General features: G+C 56.4%; 1 protein-coding gene across 1 annotated transcript in view; it reads left to right on the top strand.

Moving 5' to 3' along the window:
* Positions 1 to 21,439, top strand: part of LOC103193647 (phospholysine phosphohistidine inorganic pyrophosphate phosphatase) — a 135,904-nt gene that overhangs the window by 49,015 nt on the left and 65,450 nt on the right. The window contains exon 6 of the mRNA XM_007936901.1: positions 832 to 923. Within this exon, the coding sequence (XP_007935092.1) occupies positions 832 to 923 (92 nt within the window). The remainder of the gene's footprint in view (positions 1 to 831; positions 924 to 21,439) is intronic.

Raw genomic sequence — 21,439 nt, 5'->3', positions numbered from 1 at the left:
AAAAAAAAAAAAAAAAGGATTTACTGCCTCGGAAATCCAGTGGGGGGTGCTATGAGTTGGAATCGACTTGATGGCAGTGGGTTTTATTTGCTTTTTATATATAATTTTATTAAATGCATTTCAAAAGGTGTTTTTGATCATGATTATAAAGGAAGACTGGACTCCTTCACTTACCATAAATAGATTACTCTAAAATAAATGCAAAACTATTACAGTAAAAACGTATGTCATTGTTCTGCTGAAAATCAAATAGTGCATCACTAGTGTGGGTAACACACTTTGGGAAACACGGGTATAGAGAGAGGAAACATCAGAGAAAATTCCTGTGGGTAATAAGTATGGAATGTTTGCTGGAAAGGAAATGCAATTTTATTTCAAGTACTTCGTGTGTTTCCATTGCTGAGAGCAGAACCTTTTAAACCCCAGAATGCAAAGATGTGTGGGGAGTTCTCAGTTCACGCAGCCACATGACTGGGTTATAGCGTGTTTACCGTCAGGTGGATTTCCAGCGTGGGCTGTGTTCAAGTGGACAGACAGCCTCAGCATCTCACGTGTCCTTGTGGCACCGAGTCACTTTGACATCTGCTGATTAATTTCAGATTGTGCAAATACATACTGTTCATAGCTGTGACCTGGTATGTGGGGGGCAGCGGGAGATGTATTCAAGGTGGGCTGACTTTTCATCAATCCGGTGACAGTATTATCTTCCGTAGTTCATATGATGGGGGTTTAAAACATCCAGTCGACAGTTTATTATGTCAAAAACGATGAAGGCGTGCAGGAATAAAATGCTCTGGACATGACTTCTGAGTGTATTTCACTGCTTGACAGGCCATCATGATTGGAGACGACATCGTGGGCGACGTTGGTGGGGCCCAGCGCTGTGGGATGCGGGCACTGCAGGTGCGCACCGGGAAGTTCAGGTCAGTGCTGCGCAGGCATTTTGCCTGCCGCCCCTGCTAGTCCCTGGGGGCAGCCAGCCTTTTGCTTTGTTTTCCAAAAGAAAGGTGGTTATTCTCTCCAAATATCCGCAGTGTGTGGGCTTTGGTTGTCTGTTGTGTAACTGTCTTCTGAGGACAGGCCTGGCTGATCCTTTGTAGCAGAGAGCAGAAGGCAAAGCAGCTTTTTAAACAACAACAACAACAACAACAAATTTTTAACCATCTTTTTTGGGCTTGTTGCCTATTTAAGGAACTCTGGTGGTGTGGTGGTTAAGGCTTTTGGCTCCTAACCAAAAGGTCAGTAGTTCAAACCCACCAGCTGCTCTGTGGAAGAAACATGAGGCAGTCTGCTTCCATAAAGACAGCTTTGGAAACCCAATGGGGGTCACCAGGAGTTGGAATGGACTTGACAACACTGATTTGAGTTTTTGAGTTTTGTTGCCTATTTATATGTCTTCGTTGGAGAAACGTCTGTTCAGGTCCTCTGCCCATATTGTAAATGGGCTGTTTGTCTTTTGTTGTTGGGTTGTACAGGAATTTTATACGTTCTGTACATTAGGCCCTTAGCTTGATAAGGTACTTTCGTGCACAAAGCTTGTCATAATGTGACAAGACAGTTTTTGTGGGTTTTTCTGTGGCTTGTGCTGTGTGCCATACTGATGAAAACAGTGCCAAATCCAAGGTCATGGGATCTACCTCAAGGGCTTTTTTCTAAGAATTTTATAGTTTTTGTAAAGCCTGCAAAAGCTGGAACCTGTCAAAGAAGGAAAGGGCAAATATTTCCCACTGGAGATTGATAGAAAAAGTGGTATGATGCCTGTCAAAGGTGGAAAACCTGCGAGACGGGGAAAAACAAGGCAGTCCCGTTGAGTTTTGGCTCTCACAGGTTGCATTGTGTTTAGATCACTGACTGACTGGAGGACACCGCAGCTTTTGACACAGGATGGGTTTCAACACTGGCATTTGCATGTGTGTGCATTACAGAGGGGGTCCCTGGGTGATGCGAAGGGTTATGTGTTTGGCTACTTACTGAGAGGGTGGAGGTTTGAGCACACCCAGTGGGCCCCTTGGAAGAAAGGCCTGGGACCACTTCAAAGGCTCACAGCCATCCAAATCCTGTGGAGCAGAGTTCTCAGACGCAGGTGGGTTGCCACAAGTCGGCATGGGGTCTGGCCATGGTGTCACAGAGATGAGAAGGTGGTACCCACTAGGAGATAGAGCACAGGGCAGGCAGGTCTTGTGGGGCCTGGTGGTGGTTACAGTCTGAGAGCACTCACCTCACCACTCACCTGTCCCTTCACTTGCCTTCTCCATTCTAGGGCCCTCGGTCAGGGACACTTGGTTGTGTTTCATTTGCTTGGTCAGCAGTCAGCCTGGTCTTAAGCAGGTCACTGAGGGGCACCTGCAGGTGTCGCCACTCCAGGGGGTGGAGCAGCTGCTTGTGGTGACTGGCTCCTGCTCACTTGTCTGTTGAGAGTGTGTCATTCCTCAGAGTGTTAGGAAGAGAGGATAGGGGAGGCCTGCCCTAGGGACAGGCCCGAAGGGAGGAGAAAAGGGAGAGAGGTGGGATATTTCAGAAGGTTCATGAGCTAACACCTGTCACTGCTCACAACTGCCTGGGAGATTTAGTCAATTAAAGTAAAACAGGACAACCACAGACCTTGGAATATTTAAGAAGGTTAATGAGCTAACACCTGCAACAGCCCAAAACCACCTGTGAGTATAAAAACCAGTAAGTGAGGCAGTTTAGTGTCTTTACATTCTATGGGGAAGACCCATCTCCACTCTTCTGGAGATGCCCTTTGCTTTTTATGGCCGTCCCCAGTCACTCTCCATGTCCCCTTTAGAAACATTCCACTTTTAATAAAGGCATGTGAGGAGCTCTGGTAGCATAGTTCCTAAGGTACTTGACTGCTAACCAGAAGGCTGGCAGTTCAAACCCACCAGCCACTCCTCGGAAGGAAGGTTGGGCAATCTACTTCTGTAATGATACCACCTCAGAAACCCAAGGAGGGGTCGCTATGAGTCGGGTCCGACTCAGTGGCACGTAACAACAACAACAAAGGCATATGTGCTTCTGTGACTGGTGCCTCGTTAAGTAAGTTTGTTAAGTCACCACTGAGCACCACCACTTGCTCGCAGATCACCTGGGACTACCCGCCTGCAGGTCGCTCGCTTATGGAAATTCTTCCCGCAAGTATGACAAGGACCGGGAAGAGGCCTTCTTCATCCAGATAACGAGAGTGTTGTCTTGCTTTGTTCTGGGTGGTTTCAGTGGTAGCCATTCAGGGAACATAGTTTTGTGGATGCTGGAGGGACTTGGTTCAGCACGGGTGCCCAGCAATACTTGTGCTTGAGGGAGCTGGTTACCTCTGTCCTGGGCAAGCTGTCCTGGGTGAGCCCTCCCAGTCCAGCAAGGCCCAGAACAAAGCTCTCTTTTCACCCCTGCTCTGGAAGCTGCTGGCCCAGCTGGGGTGTGGCCCTCACCTGGCTGGCAGGTGAAGGTCTTTCCTGGGTGTGTGACACACCTCCCTCAGACTCCCCAACTCCTACCCGACCTGGGGTGCTCCTGCTGTCCAGGCCTAGATGAGGGTGGCTGTCCCACCCTCCATGCACTGCTGGCGGACCCAGGAGGGTGCTGGCCCTCATGTCTGGGGCTCTCCGACGAGACGCTAAGCCCAGAGTAGGGCCTGACCCTGATCTGACCTCTCACTCCTCCGTAAAGGACCAGGGGACCTGTGGTTCTGGGACTGAGGGTGGACACAGGTGAGTGCGGGTCAGCCAGCCCAGTGCCTCCTCCTCTGCCGGACCCTTCAAGAGCAGGAAGCTTCTGTGTAGACCTGGGCACACCTGAAGGATGGACCTCCCTTCTTCCCAGAACCTGCAGAAGGGCTCCTGTCTCCCCTTGTTACATTTGACCCAGGTGAGCAAGGGAGGCCTCGTTCACAGGCCTCACAAACTTGGTCCCCGATAGGCTAGCCTGGGGCCCCGAGGTCCCGAGTCCTGCCCTGCCCGCCCCCACGAGTTGCAGTGCCTGGTCGTGTTGCTGACACCTTGTGCAGCAGCAGGACTTGGTGCCCGTGGGTGGTGTTGCGTAGTGCTGCCTAGTGCCTAGGCGTGCCCAGACGTCACCATCAGGAGACGCCCCAGCACCTGCAGGTGACTGACAGCTGCTTTGAAAGAAAAAGTGGGTGAGGCTTAGCAGCAGGGGAGGAACCGCAAACTGGGGACCGTTGCACAGGGCTTCTTCCGGTTTATTTGGGGAGCAACATGCTCTGTCCTGATTACATGTAACCTTATCTGGGGTCTTCCTGGGGATTCCAGCCAAAGTCAGGAGCTCCTAAGAATGTACTGTCTTGTGCCAGCCCCAAGCAAGTCTCTGAAGAAGGTCCACACATAGCGGGGAAGCCACTATGGGCAGGTGGGTGTGTGGGAGGCTGCCACCCACTCCATGCTGCCAGGGTTGACACCTTACAGAGTCCAGTCACCTGTGTGTCATTTCAAGAAAGTCATGAAGTGGATATCACCTGTGAGCCCACCTCCTGGGAAAATGAACCCCTTCCACGACTTGTTACATTTGTCCAGACCATTTCTCTCTACACAGAGACAAAGCTAATGTTTTGTTTTTTTCTTTTCATGAAAGTGGGATTTATTATTTGTAACTTGCTTTTTCTCTTGAGCATCTTTCCATGAGCATACCTGGCGGTCTTTGTCGTACCTTTAGCACCTAGTGAGTTCTGTAAGGGGTCAGGACCTGGCCCACAGCACACGCTGTGACCAAGTGGTGGAAAAGATCTCATTAGCCACCTTTTACATCGATCACATGTTGACGTATTGCTGTTTCGGGTCTGTTGCATTAAATAAAGGTAGTGGTGACATTAATGTCACCTGTGGGTTTTGAATTCTGTGAATGTGGCTGCTGGACAGTTTCAGATTGTACCTGCACTTGCACCTGCCCTGCTCCGTGGGGCCAGCCCTCACCTGCACGGCCCCCATCGCCCTCCAGATGGCGCCCTGGCTACTGGACAGTTTTAAATTGTACCTGTGCCTGCACCTGTCTGGCTCCATGCCTGCATTGCCCTCGTCTTCCTCTAGATGGCACTCTGGCACACGAACTGCCCTTTGTGGTGGGCCTGTCCACACCTCTCCACATGCTGGCCAGCTGTGTGCTCTGTAGCCCTGATAGGGACTTGCTGCATTGAGGTCTGGGCCTCTCGTTTGGGACCATGTGGCATCCTCAGTGATGCTCCCAGAAGTTGGGTGGCTGGCCTCTGCTGTCATTTGGGCACCTGGAGACGGGCCAGTGCTCCTGCCTGAGCTTTTCCAGACCTGCAGTCCCACCTCCGGCGGCCTCTGCGAGGGAGCAAGCAGGGTGGCTTTGAAGGTCAGCACGGCTGGGTCCGCAGCAATGTGAGCTGAGGCAGGGCAGCGTCTGGTCTGCCAACAAGACTCATCTTCCCATGGTGCAGGGCCCAGAGGAGCCAAGGGCCTCTGGATGGGCCAGTGGGGTGTGGTGAGGCCTCTTGGGCCCGTCCTAGTCCCGGCCTAGGTCTCTCGCTGAACTGGAGGGACACTGGAGCTGGGATAGCCCGTTGTAGCACCCCTTCAGGTCCGTGTCTCCCAGGAATCCATCCCTCATCCCCATGGTGCTCCCCCAGGGGGTCTCCCCCATGGTGTCTCCATCAACCCTCTGAACAGAGGAGGCAGTGCAGGGGATTGTGGGGCCCAGATGCACTAGGCAGCGGTGAGATCTGTCACCTCCACCATGTTCTCTCCTCTGCGTTTCTGCTTTTATCCCAAATGGTCCAAAGAGAAGAGGGTCCTGCCCCAGAGCTGGACGGGTTTCCCAAGGCCTCACTGTCTCCCTGGAGGCTGTGGCCACCTGCCCTCTGAGGCCCCCAGCCCCTGTCACAGCCTCGGCACTGCAAGCAGCAGGCAGTGCACTCCCCTCCCAGGCCAGCAGGCCCCAGAACAAAGCTTCCTTTTCACACCTGCTCTGTGAGGCTGCGGCCCAGCTGGGGGGTGGTCCTCACCTGGGTGGCAGGTGAAGGTCTGTCTTTCCTGGATGTCTGACACACCTGCCCCAGACACCCTGACTCCCACCTACCCTGGGGTGCTCCTGCCACCCAGGCCTGGATGAGGGCGGCTGCCCCATTGCACTGTTGGCAGACCCTGGTGGCCCGGAGTCCTGGTGGCCCAGGAGGGTGGCCCTCATGTCTGGGGCTCTCAGATGAGATGCTAAGCCCAGAGGGGACATCCTTGCCGTAGGAGACTGTCCTCAAGCTGCGCTGAGCCCTGCTCCCCTGGCGTGGGCTGTGCACCTGCCACGACTCTGCCTGCTGGCGACTCCCTGTCCTGGGGTTCGTTTCTGCAGCTGAGTGAGCTGCCGGTGGTCTTGTGTCCCACTGCAGGGCGCAGGCAGGGCTGGTGGGTGAATGATGGGGGCAGGCTGGGAGGATGCTGCCCCTCCAACCCTGCCGCCCAGCCTCCCTCCCTCCTCTGGGGCCTGCAGCTGTGCCTGGGGGCCTGGTGCCTTTTCATTTTTGCAAACTTCTGGAAGGGACTTTCTTCCCAGTCCTGAAAGGTCCATCTGTCCCCAGTGGGGGTGGGACAGAGCTGTCAGCATGCCTGAGACAGACTGCACTCGTTATGTCCCCACCCCAGATCCCTCCTCTCCTGGAGGACTCGAGGGACACTGGGAGATGTTCCCCGGAAATGTCCCTTTGCAGTCCCCTTCTGCTCTGCACGGGGCACCCTCTTTCTTTGCACCGTTGAAGGTGTCACTGCCTGGAAGGCCCATCCTCATCTTGAAGTTGCTGTCAATAAACTGGTCCTCAGAGTTCACCCGCTGCTTCTCGTCTATCCTTCACTCAAGTCTGGTGTTCCTTACGGACAGCTTGCCCCTCTGCACTCAGAGGGGGCATGTCCTGGCACCAGCGCTCCAGACGGCCTGCCAGGTCCCTCCTCGGCCGGGGCTCCGCTAGGGCTGGGCATGGCCAGGGCTTTCCACCTGGCAGAGTGGCCGCAGATCGGGGCCCCAGCGCCTGTCAGCTCAGGGCTCATCAAGCATCTGCCCACTGTGCCCTTCGCCTGGGCTGGAGGCTGGATCCGGCCTTAGCTGGGCTCAGTGCCCCCAGAATATTCCCTTCCACCAGGCCTTGTGCCTTTGCAGCCACTGAGCTCAGTGCACTCCTGAAGCAGGGGTTCCAGTTTCTTCTGGTGCCAATGCTGTTGGAGAGAAGTGAACAAACTTCTGTGGTGACACATTAACTTTTCAGGAGCCACACAGGTCACAGCGAGCAGCTAGAGGAGGCCAGGGTGGTGGTGGTGGTGGGGGCCCTCTGTCCCTGCGTCGTTGTGGGGCATCACACCACGTGGCCTCAACACTTGTGTGTAAACACTCTGGGCCTCGGCCCTGCCCCAGTGGTCGTAGATGAGGCTGGGTCAGGCACAGAGCCTGACAGACACCAGCTGGCCGTAGACTGGCCTAGGGGAGGGGGGGCAATGCTGGACTCGAGGCTGCCCCGTGCCTCTGGGGGAGGGGCTCAGGAACAAACCTACTCAGCCTGGCAGGAGCGGTCACATGGGATGATGTATGACTTGAGCAGGATCTGGTTTCCGGGGCTTCTGACCCAGGCCTCCAGTCAAGTGTCTGCTGCCACTCACTGTACCCCAGGCCCGATGGGCAGAGGTGACAGGTGGCAGCCCCAGAGGTTACATCCTTGCTGTCTTCATAGTTACACCCAAGCCCCACCCCCCATGCCCATGTTTAGCTTTTTTTGGGGGGGCGGCATGGGGGGCCAGGCAAGTCTGGGCAGCTCTGGCCTGCCACAGCCAGCATGCCACCATGAAAGGGAACACCATGCTGAGATGGCAGCAGGAAGCGGGGCCCAGCCACCCTGCCCTGGGCTGGCTGCCCGCCTGGAATGTTCCCTGACCCCAGCATGAACCTTGGCCACTCAGGCTCCACAGGGAGCCCTTGGGAGATCTGGGGTCACGCATGTCTTCGCTTGCTTCCCCCAAGATTGCCACTGCCTCCTCTGCAAAGGGGTGGCCCAGACAGACACATGGGGTGCTGTTGGCGCAGCCCTAGCCAGGCCATCCCCTGGGAGGCCACCGTTGCTGCTTTTCTGACACACCAGGAGAGATGCATTTTTGACCCATTATCCATTGATGGGGTCAGTTTCTGCATTTTTCTCCAGAAAAATGAGAAGGGAGCTCCCCACAGACACCTCCCTACAGCTCTGCCTTCTGACATCACACAGCATTGGGTTTGCTTATGCTGAGGATCCGCTGGGTCTAGCAGGCCCAGGTGTGCCCTTAGGGTCTGTGTGTCCTCCCAGCCCAACTTCCTCACAGACTAGAGGTGTTGCAGCCTACGCTCCAGATGGACCCCGGTGCCTGCCCTTCCCCCGGCAGCAGGGAGAAGGGCCCGCCTCCCCACAGGGCGGTACTGCCCTCAAGGGGAACCACAAGTCTTCCTGGGGGGTGAGAAAACTTTGCTGTGATGACAGTGGGTGGCCCACCACAGGACCATGGTATGTGAACAGATATCTGCGGGATTGGGACAGAAGAATGTATGAAAGTCCCCTCAGCGTGAGGGCCCGGTAGGGGTGAGAAACCCTGGCTTAGCCCTGTGTGCTGGGCCACACGAGTGGGACGGAGCTGGGAAGAGGAGCCGGGGGAGGGGAGGCAGGCACTGAGGGGGAGCCTGAGGGCCCAGGGAGGGGCACTTGTGGGTGATTCTGAAGACGAGACTGGGACGTGAGGTGCAGAGGAAAGGCCTGGGACTGGCCGTGACCAGCAGGTTCTGTGTCATTGGCTGTGGCATTAGGGGGTGGGGCTCTGTCCCTGTTTGAGGTCCTCAGGCGTCTCCGGGAATAGCCCTCCTGCCCCCAGTCCACCGTCCAGGTACAGGCCCAGGCCCAAGACTCAGGTGTAGGCAGCCTGGGGCACGAGGGTGCCAGGTCACGAGGATGGGCGTGTGAGCTGAGTTGGCCAGCAAGTTGGCCCCAGGATTTGCTGAAACCCCTGGGAAAGCGGCCAGTGAAATACAAGCCAGCAAACTGCTGTAGCCGCGTCTGTCACCAGGACCCTGGGAGAAAGCAGGCCAGGGCAGGAGCCGACCTGCAGGAGACAGAAAAGAAGGACCCCAGTTCCATCATTTGTACCTGAAGCTGGCCCACCTCTGGCCTCTTTGATAAAAGCGGGCCAGTGAGTAGCGTGCTGCCAACATACAGCCAAGCAGCACTGCCAGTTCCCGGTTTGATGCTGTCTCTTAGGTCCCCTGGTCCATCAGTGTTTGGGCCTGTCTGAGGTCCCCTCATCTGTCAGTGTTTGCACCTGTCCGAGGTCCCCTGGTCTGCCAGAGTTCTGGTCTGTCTGAGGTCCCCTGGTCCGTCAGAGTTCTGGTCTGTCTGAGGTCCCCTGGTCCGTCAGTGTTCTGGTCTGTCTGAGGTCCCCTAGTCCGCCAGCACACGGGTCTGTCTGAGGTCCCCTCATCTGTCAACGTTCGGCCCTGAGGTCCCCTGGTCCGTCAGTGTTCAGGTCTGTCTGTATTTAGCTCAGCCTCTCTCAATGCAGTCCCTTTTGCATCCTCCCCACATTGTCATAGTGATGGGAATTTACCCTCACAGACAGCCTGTGCTATTTTGGGTCAGCTCTGCCACATCTCCAAGGTCAAACCAGGTCCTTTCTAGCACTTTCCAGAGCACAGAGAAAACTTGAGTCGTGTGAGCCAAAGGCCGCTGTAGAGGGTTCTGTCTGCCATCTGTCTGCCACCTGGACGGGGTGGCCCAAACCAGCCATGTACACTGTGTCACCACATGGGTGAAGACATCAGCTTAACTTGGGGCAGTCGCTCCTGTGGGTGATACTACATTAGCCAGAGACTGAGCTAAGTAAAGGTCCCTGCTCATCAGTGCAGTCGACTGAAGTTGGCCCCATGGTTCCTTGCATCTCATCCCCATGACAACCCTGAGAGGCTGGTACTGTCTCCCCTTGAAAGATGAGGAAATGGAACCTGAAGACACCTCAGTATCGAGATCAGATGTGGACACACTAAAGCCCAGAGAGGCAGGGACGTTGTTACACGTTATTTTGGTGACCCTGGCCCCCCAGCCTCCAGGCTCCCCTCACCTCCATGACTTCCTTCTCAACACGAGCTGCAGGTATCTGAGCTGGCTCCCAGGTGTGCGTGTCGGGCCTTGTTTTCTCCCGCACACCTTCCCTTTGTCTCCTCCCTCCTGTCCTCACCCTCACCATCAGTGCTCCTTGGCTTTGCTGCTTCTTTCCAGACCCTTTAGGGCCGACTGTCATTTTTCCTTTGTTAAGAATTGAATTGTGCCCCCCCAAACTACTGGCTGTGACCCCCAGCCTCTGTGCCTGTGGCTGTGTGGGAGTCGGTGGAACCCCAGCCTCTGTGCTGGGGTCTGTGTGGGTTATCTCTGTCATGTGACTGAGGCAGGGTTAGTGTAAGGTGCTCTTGAGCCAATGTCTTTCGAGATATAAAAGAGATTCAACGAGAGAGCCAGAGAAGCAGTGATGTGTGGAGAGAGGCCAAACCACATGAAGATCACTCAGGAGCAGAAGCTTAAAAAGAGCCAGGACGCAGAGGGAGTCTTCCCTAGACCTGGCATCCTGCCTTCTAAACTATGGAAATAAGTTCTGTCTGTTAAAACCTCCCGCTCGTGGTAATTCTTTCACGGCAGCACCAGAAACTGAGACACCCTCTTCCTCAGCCTTGCTTTCTACTGGGGCCGCTAGAGGTAGGGGGCAGGGGCTGGAGCAGTCCTGTCAGGGCCGCCTGAAGCCAGGCTGCACGCACACTCCCACAGTCACACCTTGGCCCCACATACATATTCACACCCATGTTCCCCTCATAGTCACACGTTCACACACAGTCACACCCACGTTCCCCTCATAGTCACACGCTCACACCCACGTTCCCCTCATAGTCACACACTCACACCCACGTTCCCCTCATAGTCACACACTCATGCAGTCACACCCACGTTCCCCTCATAGTCTCTCACACACACACACACACACTGACAGCCATGTTCCCCTGGTAGTCACACATGCTCACACTAAGGTCTCCCTCACACTGATGCACGCTAACAAACAGGTCCCACACACACTCACAGATACATATCCAGACCCTCCCCACATACACACACACAAGTCCCACATGCACATCACACATACTGACACCCAGACCCTCCACACACACACACACGCTAACACCCAGGCCCTCACATACCTCTAGACCCCACACGAGCCTGCCCACACACCCACACAGACTCACACAGACTGCACACGCGGGCCCACACATGATCACACGCCCGCTCATCCTCTTGTGGCTGCTGTGTGTCTGCTGCCAAGACTGGGGCACCTGAGAGCCAGGCCTGGGAGTGCTACCGACCGGGCCTCCAACAGCCCGCCCACCTCCCAGGACGCAGTCAGTGAGCCGTGGGGAACCCTGAGGGTCCCCCTGACAGCCCCGGGGAGACCCTCCCGGCAGCCGGGGACCCCAGATGTAGAGCAGGTGAAGTGGCCCTCGTCAGCCACCACCACCTTCCTTTTCCAGCTGGTACCTTCTCAGGGGGGAAGCTGGGTGCCAGGCCGGCTCGCGGGTTGGGGAGGGTTGCCACAGCCTCCCAGCCTTCCTGAGATGGCAGGGCAGGCCCAGGGTCTCCCTCAGCAGGACAGCCTCTCACCCCCTCCCTCGGGCCCCCACCCTTTCAGGCCCCCCAGCTTTGTTCGTGCTGTGCTGCCGCCCCTCTGCCACCCCTCCCTCAGCTGGCCTGAATCCTGCTGTCTCTTCAGGCCTTCCCGGTGATGGGATTCCCAGACTGGAAGGGCCCTTCGGGGTCGCCTGCTTCAAATGGGAGGCCGGGGTCGAGCGGTAACCCCACAGCCCGCTGGGTTCTGCGTGGCCCTCACTGGGGCCCGTCCTGGTGCGCCCCTCCCACACCCATCTCCAGAAGAATCTCTGGGCCCTACCTTGAGTTACCATAGTTCTATTTTTGAAGAGTTTTGAAAAATTTCAAGAACAGCACAAAGAGATTCCACATACCTTGTCCCAGCTACAAGCCCTGCTCAGGTTGCACCAATTACTCCATTAACGACCAGTGGAGGAGGTGGATCCAAGCCAGGGTGTGCGGCCGCTGGTGTCCTCTCTGGACACCCTCCCTGGAGCAGCTCGCCAGCCTTCCTTTCCTCGACTTCCATGACCTTGACAGCCTTGAAGGTCACAGCCACTTGCAGAGTTTGGGTTGGTCCAGTGCTTCCTGTGATAGGCCAGGATATGTGTGTGTTTGGGCCAGAACGTCGCAGGGGTGACGTCTTCTTCTCAATGCACCCTATCAGGGGCACCACGTGTTTGCTCAGTGCTGGTGACGTTAACGCCAGTTGCTTGATGAAGGCAGTGAGTGTTGTCAAATTATGGACTTTCCCCTTGTGGTGACTTTTCCCTTGGTGTACAAGCGGGTGGGACGCTTCGAGACCACGTCAGAGCCCATCCCTTACCCTGTTTTCATCCCCCAGTTCTGGTGTGGTGTAGTGGATAAAGCATTTGGCTGCTAACCAGAAGGTCAGTGGATCAAACCTACCAGCCACTCCGTGGAAGGAAGATGGGGCAGTCTACTTCCATAAAGATTTACAGCCTTGGAAACCCAACAGGGGTTGCTGTGAGTCGGAATCAACTTGATGGCAGTGACTTTGGTTTGAGTTCTGATGTCCACTGCCAGGAGTTCAGCACCTGAAGGCAGGTACCAGCTTGCCAGGTGTTTTCTCTCTTCTCTTTTAAGAATTGTGGGTCTCCTACAGCCTCTATGAGGAGCTCTGGTGGTGTACTGCCTAAGGCATTTGACTGCTAACCAGAAGGTTGGTGGTTCAAACCCACCAGCCACGCCGAGGAAGGAAGACAGTTTAATCTACTACCATAAAGATTTACCATCTCGGAAACCGAAAGGGGGTCGTTATGAGTCAGAATTGACTCACTGGCAGTGGGTTTGTTTTTTTCTGTTTGCAGCCTCTGTGGGATTGTAGAGAGGGCCTATGGCAAGAGAGGGCAGTACTCGCTCATTAAATCTAACGGCTTGGGCATGGGAGTTGGGGCAAGGGAGGAGAGGGGGCCTGGGCTTTGGGGCAAGCGGCAAAGGATGGATTCTATGACCCTCTGTTCAACCAGTGAGTGGCCTCACAGAGGCGGCATCTCCTGTCTGCAATTTGCAGGATGCTGTGAGGCCTGGTGGGTACAGGTGAGCCCCGGCAGGTTCGGTGAGCCCACGGGAGCATCAGTCCCTTCCCCCACTGGTACCTGTCCTGGGGGAGGGTAGCCCCGGCTGCAGCGCAGCAGCCACACTCCAGGCTGCTGCTGTCGGTGGCTGTGCCTTTGATTTACCTGAACCTGACTGTGTCAAGTCGCACTCAGGTCTAGTAGATTGTTCCAATAAAGACTTTTGCTGAATCCAGATGTTTTCTCATGTGACCTGAAATCTGTCTGGAGGATTCTCTGTAGAACGCTTTCTCCTCAGGCCCCTGGGGCCGGGCTGCCTGGGTGAGAATCCTGGCTCAGCCAGCTGTGTGGCTAAGGGCTGGTTACTTAACCTCTCTGTGCCTCAGCTTCCTCACTGCAGATGGGGATCATACCATGCTTCCCTCCTGAGGTTGTTGGGAAAACACTAATTGTGACAGCGACCAGCAGAGGGACATCCAAGGACTGTTATATCAACTCATCGAACCCTCGAACCTACCAGATGAGTTGGTTAACCCATATTGCCCTTGTTTTCAAGGAGGTCCAGTAACTTGCCTACAGTCACACAGCCAGCATTTGAACCTTGCGAGTCTAACTCTGTAGCCTGTGCTCTCGACCACTACACCAGGGGGAGGTGTTCCTCTCTGTTCCATTTGTTTCTGCAGTTTTAGTTGGCCTAGTGGGTTTTGAATCATGCTGGCTGCTGGGTTGGGAACTGGGTGCCAGCAGGAGGCACTTGCATCTACTAAGGCACTGCAAGGCTGCGGAAGCAGCTGGTCAGGGGTCCTCGGGCCAAGGGCCGCAGAGCCCCAGTCCTGCTCTGGTCCTTGGCGGGAATTAGGGGGACCAGGTGGGACTTCTGGACCCCTGCTCCTAGTGCCCCCAGAGCAGCTCTTTTGTTTGTATGGGGTTCCTTGTAAGACTCCCCTGCAGGGGTGGGAGCGTTCCACAGCTTTGGAAACAGCATAAAAGGTTTGCAGACCTCTGATCTTCTCGCCAGTCCTCCCCCTCACTTTTCAGCTGGGCTTCGAGCTGGGGGCTGGGACTGGCACCTGGTCTCGGTCCTGGCCCTGCCGCCTCCGCCCGGAGCAGCCCCACCTCTGGTGGAATGGGCTCAGGCCTGTCCTTGGCTTGTTCCCCAGAGTTCCGCCCAGAGGCCTCTTGGATCACAGGGTTGCTGCTCTGGGGGCAGCGTGAGGAAGTCGGTCCTTGATTTGCTCTGCAGGGAGATGGCCAGGAGGAGAAGGGGTTAAGTTGTTTGGAACCTGCCAGTGAGGAGGAAGCATCAGTGTTTCCACATGAGATGGTTGAAAATAAACCCGTCCAGCCCTTCCGAGGCCAGCCCACATCGCTCTAGCTGGGGCCGGCTGGGCCAGGCTGCTTCTGTCTTCTGGAGGCGCCTGTCCGGTGGGTCTGGATGGGCCGTGGGCTAGCGAGGGCTGTGGGGTCTGGGGCCACCCCACTGGCTGTGGGCCCCCATGTCACTGCCATGCTGCCCAGAGCCCATCAGGAAGGTTCTATGAGGGAGGGCTGCAGCGAGGCAGGGGTGAGGGTGGAGGTTGCAGGGAGGGAGGGGAGCAGGGAAGGAAAGCGTCAGTGCTACTTTGGAAGTGACACCCCCCCCACACACACACACCCAGAAGGCCCAAAGCAGGACACGGCCCTGTTTGGCAGGAAACACTGGGGAACCTGAAGTATTTCAGGACAGATTCTTGCCGAGCCCAGCCTAGTGGAGTCTGGACAGGCCGGGCGAGGGATTGCTTTGAACCATGGCCTTGATGGGACATACTGGAAGCTGCCCTGCGGTCCCTTTGCTGCTGAGCGATGCAGGGACAGAGCATGGCCAGGGGGCCGGGCACCTCGACCTTTGCTGAGGACTGCTGGACGGCCTCAGACCACCGGACCACTCTACTAATAAGAACATCAGCCATCTTTCTAGAGCACTCTAGTACTTACAGTGTGCCAGGTGCAGGCACTTCTCCTGCTTGAGTGAATAGGCCCATGAGGTGTGTTCAGTTGTCTGTGGGCTTTATGCAAGGAGTGGAGCGTCAGGGGCGCTTCATCACAACCTGGTGGCCCTGCTCAGCTCTCCCAGACTTGGTTTCACTGCTGTCCTTGCCGCCTGCCATGAGAGGCACGGGAACATGGGGCATGTGAGGTGTCGTGGGCACAGTTCAATGTTGCCGGAACTGGGGCCTAGCAGGGACGCCCCGGTGGCGGCGGCAGGAACTGGGTGCAGGGAGTGGGTGGCAGGCATGCCCGGCCCGGGAGTGGGTTGTGCAGCTGGAAGAGGTGGGTGTGCAGCCCTGTAGAAGGCGGCTGGCTGAGCCGCCATCCCAGCCCTGAGCACACGCCACGAGCCCTTGCAAAGTCCTCCTGAAGCCCTTGCAAAGTGCCACAGGAGATACCATGGAAAGGCCGTGCCCGCAGGTATGGCTGGGCACCCCCCACGGTGCATTGCTCTCAGACCTTCACTTACCCACTGTACCATTAGATGCAGAAACGGGCTCAGAGAGCCAAGGAGCCAGCGTGAGTGCTGGCTGCAGGGTCCTCCACCGCGTTCCCCATTTCCAGATGCGGCTGGGTCCCATTCCTGTGCCCGCCACTCCAGGTGGGGATAATTGCCCAAGAGTTTGGAGTGTGGCATTATTGGCCCAAGTGTGAGTAATACAAATTTTTGTAAACAGAAATTGCTGGGCTCAATTTCAACCTCTTATGAATGTGCATTGGCTTGCACCCCAAACACGTGAGCTGTTACATGACCCCTTGGTTCGGCCAAGGGCAGGGTCAGCTAGAAACATGACCTGAGTAGGGTGGCCATGGGAGCACATGGCCACACGGCCGTGGACGGAAAGATTTCTGTCGGACTTGGTGGCGTCCTTGACCCTCCCCATGACTGGAGCCTCGCTGCCCTTCCAATTGCCCCTTCCTGGATGACACCACCTCACCCCCACACAGGGAGCCTTGCCGCTTGGTGCCCTAGCTTTTCTTGGGGTCTGCAAGTCTGAGCTCCACAGGCCTGAGCAGCTCCCAGCTTTGCCTTCCCCCGCGAGTCCCTGGGTGGTGCGAATGGTTAATGTTAAAATGGTCAACTGCAAAGTTCAAGTTCACCCAGAGGCACCTGGGAAGAAAGACCTGGCAGTCTACATCTGAAAAAACACCCGTTGAAAACCCTGTGGAGCACGGTTCTGACACACGTGGGGTCGCCATGAGTTGGCCTTGACTCCACAGCAACTGTTTGTTTCCCCACTTCTGGCCATGTGGCCCCTGGATGCCTGCTCTTCTCACCCCACTGGGCGGTTGTGTGTGAGGGAAGGAGAGGCCTGTTGGAACAGGCTCCTAGTCTGCACACTTCCAGTGCCTTCTGGAATAGCCGGTGGTACTTGGCTGTGAGCAGGCTACCCGGGCTGGCCGGAGGGAAAGCAGTGGGCAGGCCTCCTTCCTGAAGACAGGGCTGGGACCCCCACCTGCTGCGTCTCTGCACGGAAATGCCTTATCTGTGAGCTGCCTGCAAAATGCTTGCTAATCATTTCTGGCTTCTTTGATTGAGAGGAGACTGGTGACAATGAGGTTACGTTGCCAGAGTACCATTTATTCAGAGTCGCGTGGTGAGGAGAGCCATTGGCATGGCCCAGAGTCTTCCTCCTGGGCCCGTGTCACAGGAGATCAAGCCTGAAGTGGTGTCTGAGTTGCCCAGGTCGTGTGGCCAGATGGAGCTGAGCCTGTGTTTGCTCCTGCTACCGCAGCACGGAGCGGCGGAGGCGCACCTTGAGGAAGGCAGCACTTCCTGGGCAGTCTGCTGCCGTCATCGGCTCAGGACGCTGTTTCTCGCAGTCTTGCAGGGAGTGAACTGTTCTGGGTATGGCCTCATGGGATCAGAAGATAAGGTTGCTGCCTCTCGGGCAGATGGGTTTGGTGTGTAGGAGGATTATTCAGGGCCGCTTTCTGGGGAAGTGGGCATTTGAGGAAATGTCAGGGGCCCCTGAGGCGCACAGGAGGGCGGCAGCCATCTTGAAACCAAGGTGCCCCCTCCCCGCCCGCGTTCTCCTGCGTGCGGATTGGTGATGCTTAAGGGGAGACCACAAGCTGTTACCACCACAGCTCCGGGGCGCTCGGACTGGGTGCATGTCCACTCACATCTCTGCAGGCCTCAGTTTCAGCAGCTTTAAAATGGGAACAGGAAGACACCCTGCCTCTAAGGGGGGTGGCGCATAGAAGGGCCTTCCGCAGAATGCGCACAGTGAGTGCTCAGCGATTGCTCCTCCTGTGTGCTCGCTGCTGTCCCATTCAGGGCCACTTGTGGGGAATCTTGGGCCCCAGCCTGGGTCTGGCTGGACCACGCTGGATCTTCACCCCAAGACTTTTGGCCCAACCATACCTGTAGCACGTCACTGCTTGCGGTGACTTCATGCTTTTGCTCCTGGAGCCTGTAGGGTGTGTGGGGGCCTAGTGCTGTCGGGCTCCCACGCACCCAGGCAGGGGCCTGGGGCCCAGGCATGAGGCCTTACTCGGTCCCTCCTGGTCCATGTGACCATGTGCTCCCACCAGGTGGCAGCAGATCCCGTGGTCCCAGCCTCAGCCTGGCTTCTCTCCCTGTGCCACCTCCTGCCTGAAAGTGGCCAGGCTGGGACCAGGAGGGGGCCTCCACATTCAACAGCCTCCCTGAAGCTGTTCCAGAATATTCCGAGGGCAGGTGCTGGCCACGGAGCACATACCCTGCAGGGCGGGCGCCATACCACTAGGTGCTGTCAGCCCTGTTTGCAGAAGGAGCCTCCGCATCCACTCATCACTCCCCTCCCACCCTGACCCCTGGGCTCCACAGACCAGGGCAGGACAGGGGCCAGGCCCACTGGGGGACAGAGAGTGAGCCCCAGGGTCTGTGGATGCCATACCGAGAGCAGTGGCCATAGTCCTCAGTGGCAGTGGAGGACATTTGTCCCACTCTAACCCAGCCCCCCAGGTGCTGGCCACAGGTCTGGGCTCCAGGTTGGAGCCACCAAACCCCTGGTGAGTCCTAAGACCTAACCACGTACCTCTGGGGCAGATTTCCACAGCCCCACCTCAGGAAGCAGCACCCCCCATGTTTGTTTTATGGGGGGGTGTGGAGCAAAGCACATGCGCAGAAGCTGCGAGATCGAGACGCCTCTTAGCGGGGGGTGGGGGGTGGGGCCTGGGTATCTGGGGCCTAGGTCCCGCCACCTCGGAGCAGAGACTCTTGGGGGAGCTCTTGGGCCTTCCTCTGGGGTGGAACTTCCACTGGCAGTACGGAACCAAACGCTCAGCCGCTGCGGGTCCTGGGTACATCTCACCTTTCTCCTCTGCTGAGCTGGGTTTATGGGCCGTCGGGACTTACGCACGGCAGCCCACAGGACAACCGTTCTGTACCCTGAGATCGCCCTGCATCCCGCCAGTTTTTATATTTTTGACAGTGTCACCAGTGACTTTTTCTCTTTTTAAAATTAATGTAAATTTTTATAATTGTATAAGAAATGCACGTCTTCTGTGGGACACACGGAAAAGTAAAGAAGTAAACCCTCCGTGGTTCCCCGTGCCAGTGTTTTGCAGCCCTGTTTCTCTAACACTGCAGAGGTGGACTCAATGCAGGCTCAGGAGAGCTGAGTTTGGAGTTAAAGGTCACACCCTAAGACTCGCTTACATCAGACCTTGTTCCTGCCTCAGGACATGAGTGGACCCTGACAAGCCATGGTCCCCCTGACCCCTGCTTAGCTTGCCTGGAGCACAGTGGGTGCACCCCGAAAGTCCTCCCAGATGAGCCTGCGCAGGAAGCTGACAGCCTGCAGAGCTGGAGAGCGGGGCGAGACATGCAGCCCTCGGGTGCTGATGGGAGAGAGAAGGAGTGAGCAGGGCATGCACCTTCCCCTGTGTCACCCATCAGGGAGGGCTCCTCGGCCCCTAGGTGCAGAGTGCAGGTGGGGGTGGTGGCACAGTAAAGCTGGGTCTCCCTATCTTGTGTCTTCCTGGGGAGAGGAGTGGACATCCCTGCACAGGAGGACCGTACCCCCAGCATGACTGCTCCATGACCTGGGGTGAGCCCGCTGCCCAGCACCTGTGGTTGCTATTGTGTTGGGCGCCATGGAGTCGGCTCTGAGCCCATTCCCGCCACATGACAGAGTAGATCTGCCCCATGGGATTCCTAGGCTGCCGTGTTTACGGAGCAAATCGCTGGTCCTTCCTCTCGAGGAGCCGCTGGTGGATTCGAACCATCTACCCTTCGGTTAGCAGCCCAGCATGTGACCTTTTTACCACCAGGGCTCTTTCCAGAGCCTGCTGGGGCCCACTTTATTCAGGGAACCCCTCCCCCATGTATGTGTCTCGGATCAAGAAACAGAACACACCAGCCCTCCTGAAGCAGCCAGGGCATGGTGGGACAGCAACACTTGGAGACCCTCTGTGAGGGCAGGCCCTTGGGGACAGACTGTTCGCTGTTGCTGGAGTTTGGAGAGGGTACCCGTGCAGGTCCCCCCACTTACTGCTGACCCTGGTTGGGGTGTCCAGCTTGCCTTCAGCATCATCTCCTTGGATCACCCTTCTCATGGGCTGACGCGAACCCTGCACTGTGCAGGGCAGCTCAGGACAGAGGGCAGACAGTTGGGCTGCCCCTCGGTGGCCTCCATCTGCCCTGGCTACTGTTAGCCCCTGGAGGTGGGGGTTTAGGCCAGAGGTCTGGGCTAGAAACGTTCTTCTTACTGTGGTCAGCTTCTTTGCAATGTTTAACTTGTTGTTGAAACAGTTAAGGAAGCAGCTTTTCCAGAGTGTGTTCTGCCAGGGATCCCCTCTTTCTGGGCTCTCCCCTCAGTGGACTTTCTGACCGTCTCCCCTGGAGCAGAGAGAAGAGGGTATTTCTATGCCTTCCTTGGCCCACAGCCTCCTGTACATTCCTGGGCCCTTGAGAAGCTGGGGGTGAGGGTGGAGAAGGCTCCCCTGGGGCAGACAAACGAGCCAGGGTTTGACCCTGACCATGGGCCCTTGGCTGGGTCACTTCACCCTTCTAAGCAACTATTTGCTCATCTGGAAAATGAGGATATATGACTGTGCAGACTTCCTAGGTGTCGCCAGAGTTAAATGAGACTGTGGTAATCGTTGCTGCAGTTAGAGAGAATACGGTAATCGTTGCTGCATGTAGACAATTACTATTTGAGCTCACCTGTTTTGGGCCTAGTGGAAGCCCTGAACTCAGAACCCTGAGAATCTCCTCTGTAGCTCACCAGCAAGGCTGCGCACCACGCCCTCCAGGGGGCGCCATTCGCCCAGGAAGCTAGGGTTGTGGCCAGACAGCCCTGCCCCTCTCCTTTGGTCTCCTGTGCAGGCGGAAGCCTGACGTTCTGGTGTTAGTTTATGAGCCATGTTGGATTACCCGGTAAGCAAGGTAAGCGCGGGCTTACTGTGCTCGCTTCCTAATCTGTAGTGAACTTGCACGTTAGTATGATGTGGTGAAAAACATGTGAAACGGTTCACTCCGCATTAGCAAGTAAGCACAAGTAAGCCCATGCTTTCCTCGCTTGTTGACTGGGTAATCCATCCTGTCCATGTGCAAGAAGTTAGGGCCTTTCTGAGGGCAGTGTGATCTTGTTCGCTTCTTATGAAAACGTCCCCAGCTGGCGAGGACCCCCTCAGCATGGAGACCCAGCCGGGGCGTTTGTGCGAGTGCGCCTGCACTTGGAGGATAAAGATTGTTTTTTTTTAACGTGTCTCCCGTGGTTTTTGATTTCCTTATCTTCCCAAAAGCCAATACCAATTTGGGTCTGTTGAAGCTGGCGCTGCCCTTCAGCTGGAGTGGGGGGTGGGGCGTTTCAGTCTGAGAGAAAATGCAGCTGCCTTTCTGTCATCACGAAGTCATTCCATCCACTGGTGGCCTCGATAATCCCGGCTCTGACTGAGCATCAACAGGAGATGGGGTGCTGACAGGGTGTGTGTTTCAGGGGTGACACTGGAATCGGGCTTTGCAGGTTGCTGTCCCCCCCCTCGCTCTGCCAAGCTGGTGGGAAGGCCCGCCTCCAAAGGGGGAGAGGGGTGCAGGGTCTGCAGGGAGCCTCTGTGGGTGGGCAAGGGAACCGCCCCTGGACCACCAGCCCCATCCATGGTCTGACATGGCTGCTGGTGGGCAGTGTGGGGAGGGTGGTGTAGCATCTACGATGTCTCAGGGCCTTGCCAGGTGCTTTCCACATGATGCCCTTGGATGGGAGTCAGCCACCCACATGTTCATGGAAGGCCTCCCCTG

This window comes from Orycteropus afer, unplaced genomic scaffold, assembly GCF_000298275.1.
Source record: "Orycteropus afer afer isolate SDZICR_OR568_19922 unplaced genomic scaffold, OryAfe1.0 scaffold00038, whole genome shotgun sequence".
NCBI classification, from domain to species: Eukaryota; Metazoa; Chordata; class Mammalia; order Tubulidentata; family Orycteropodidae; genus Orycteropus; species Orycteropus afer.
The sequence above is the reverse complement of the archived record's forward strand: the minus strand, read 5'-3'. Positions and strand labels throughout refer to the sequence as shown.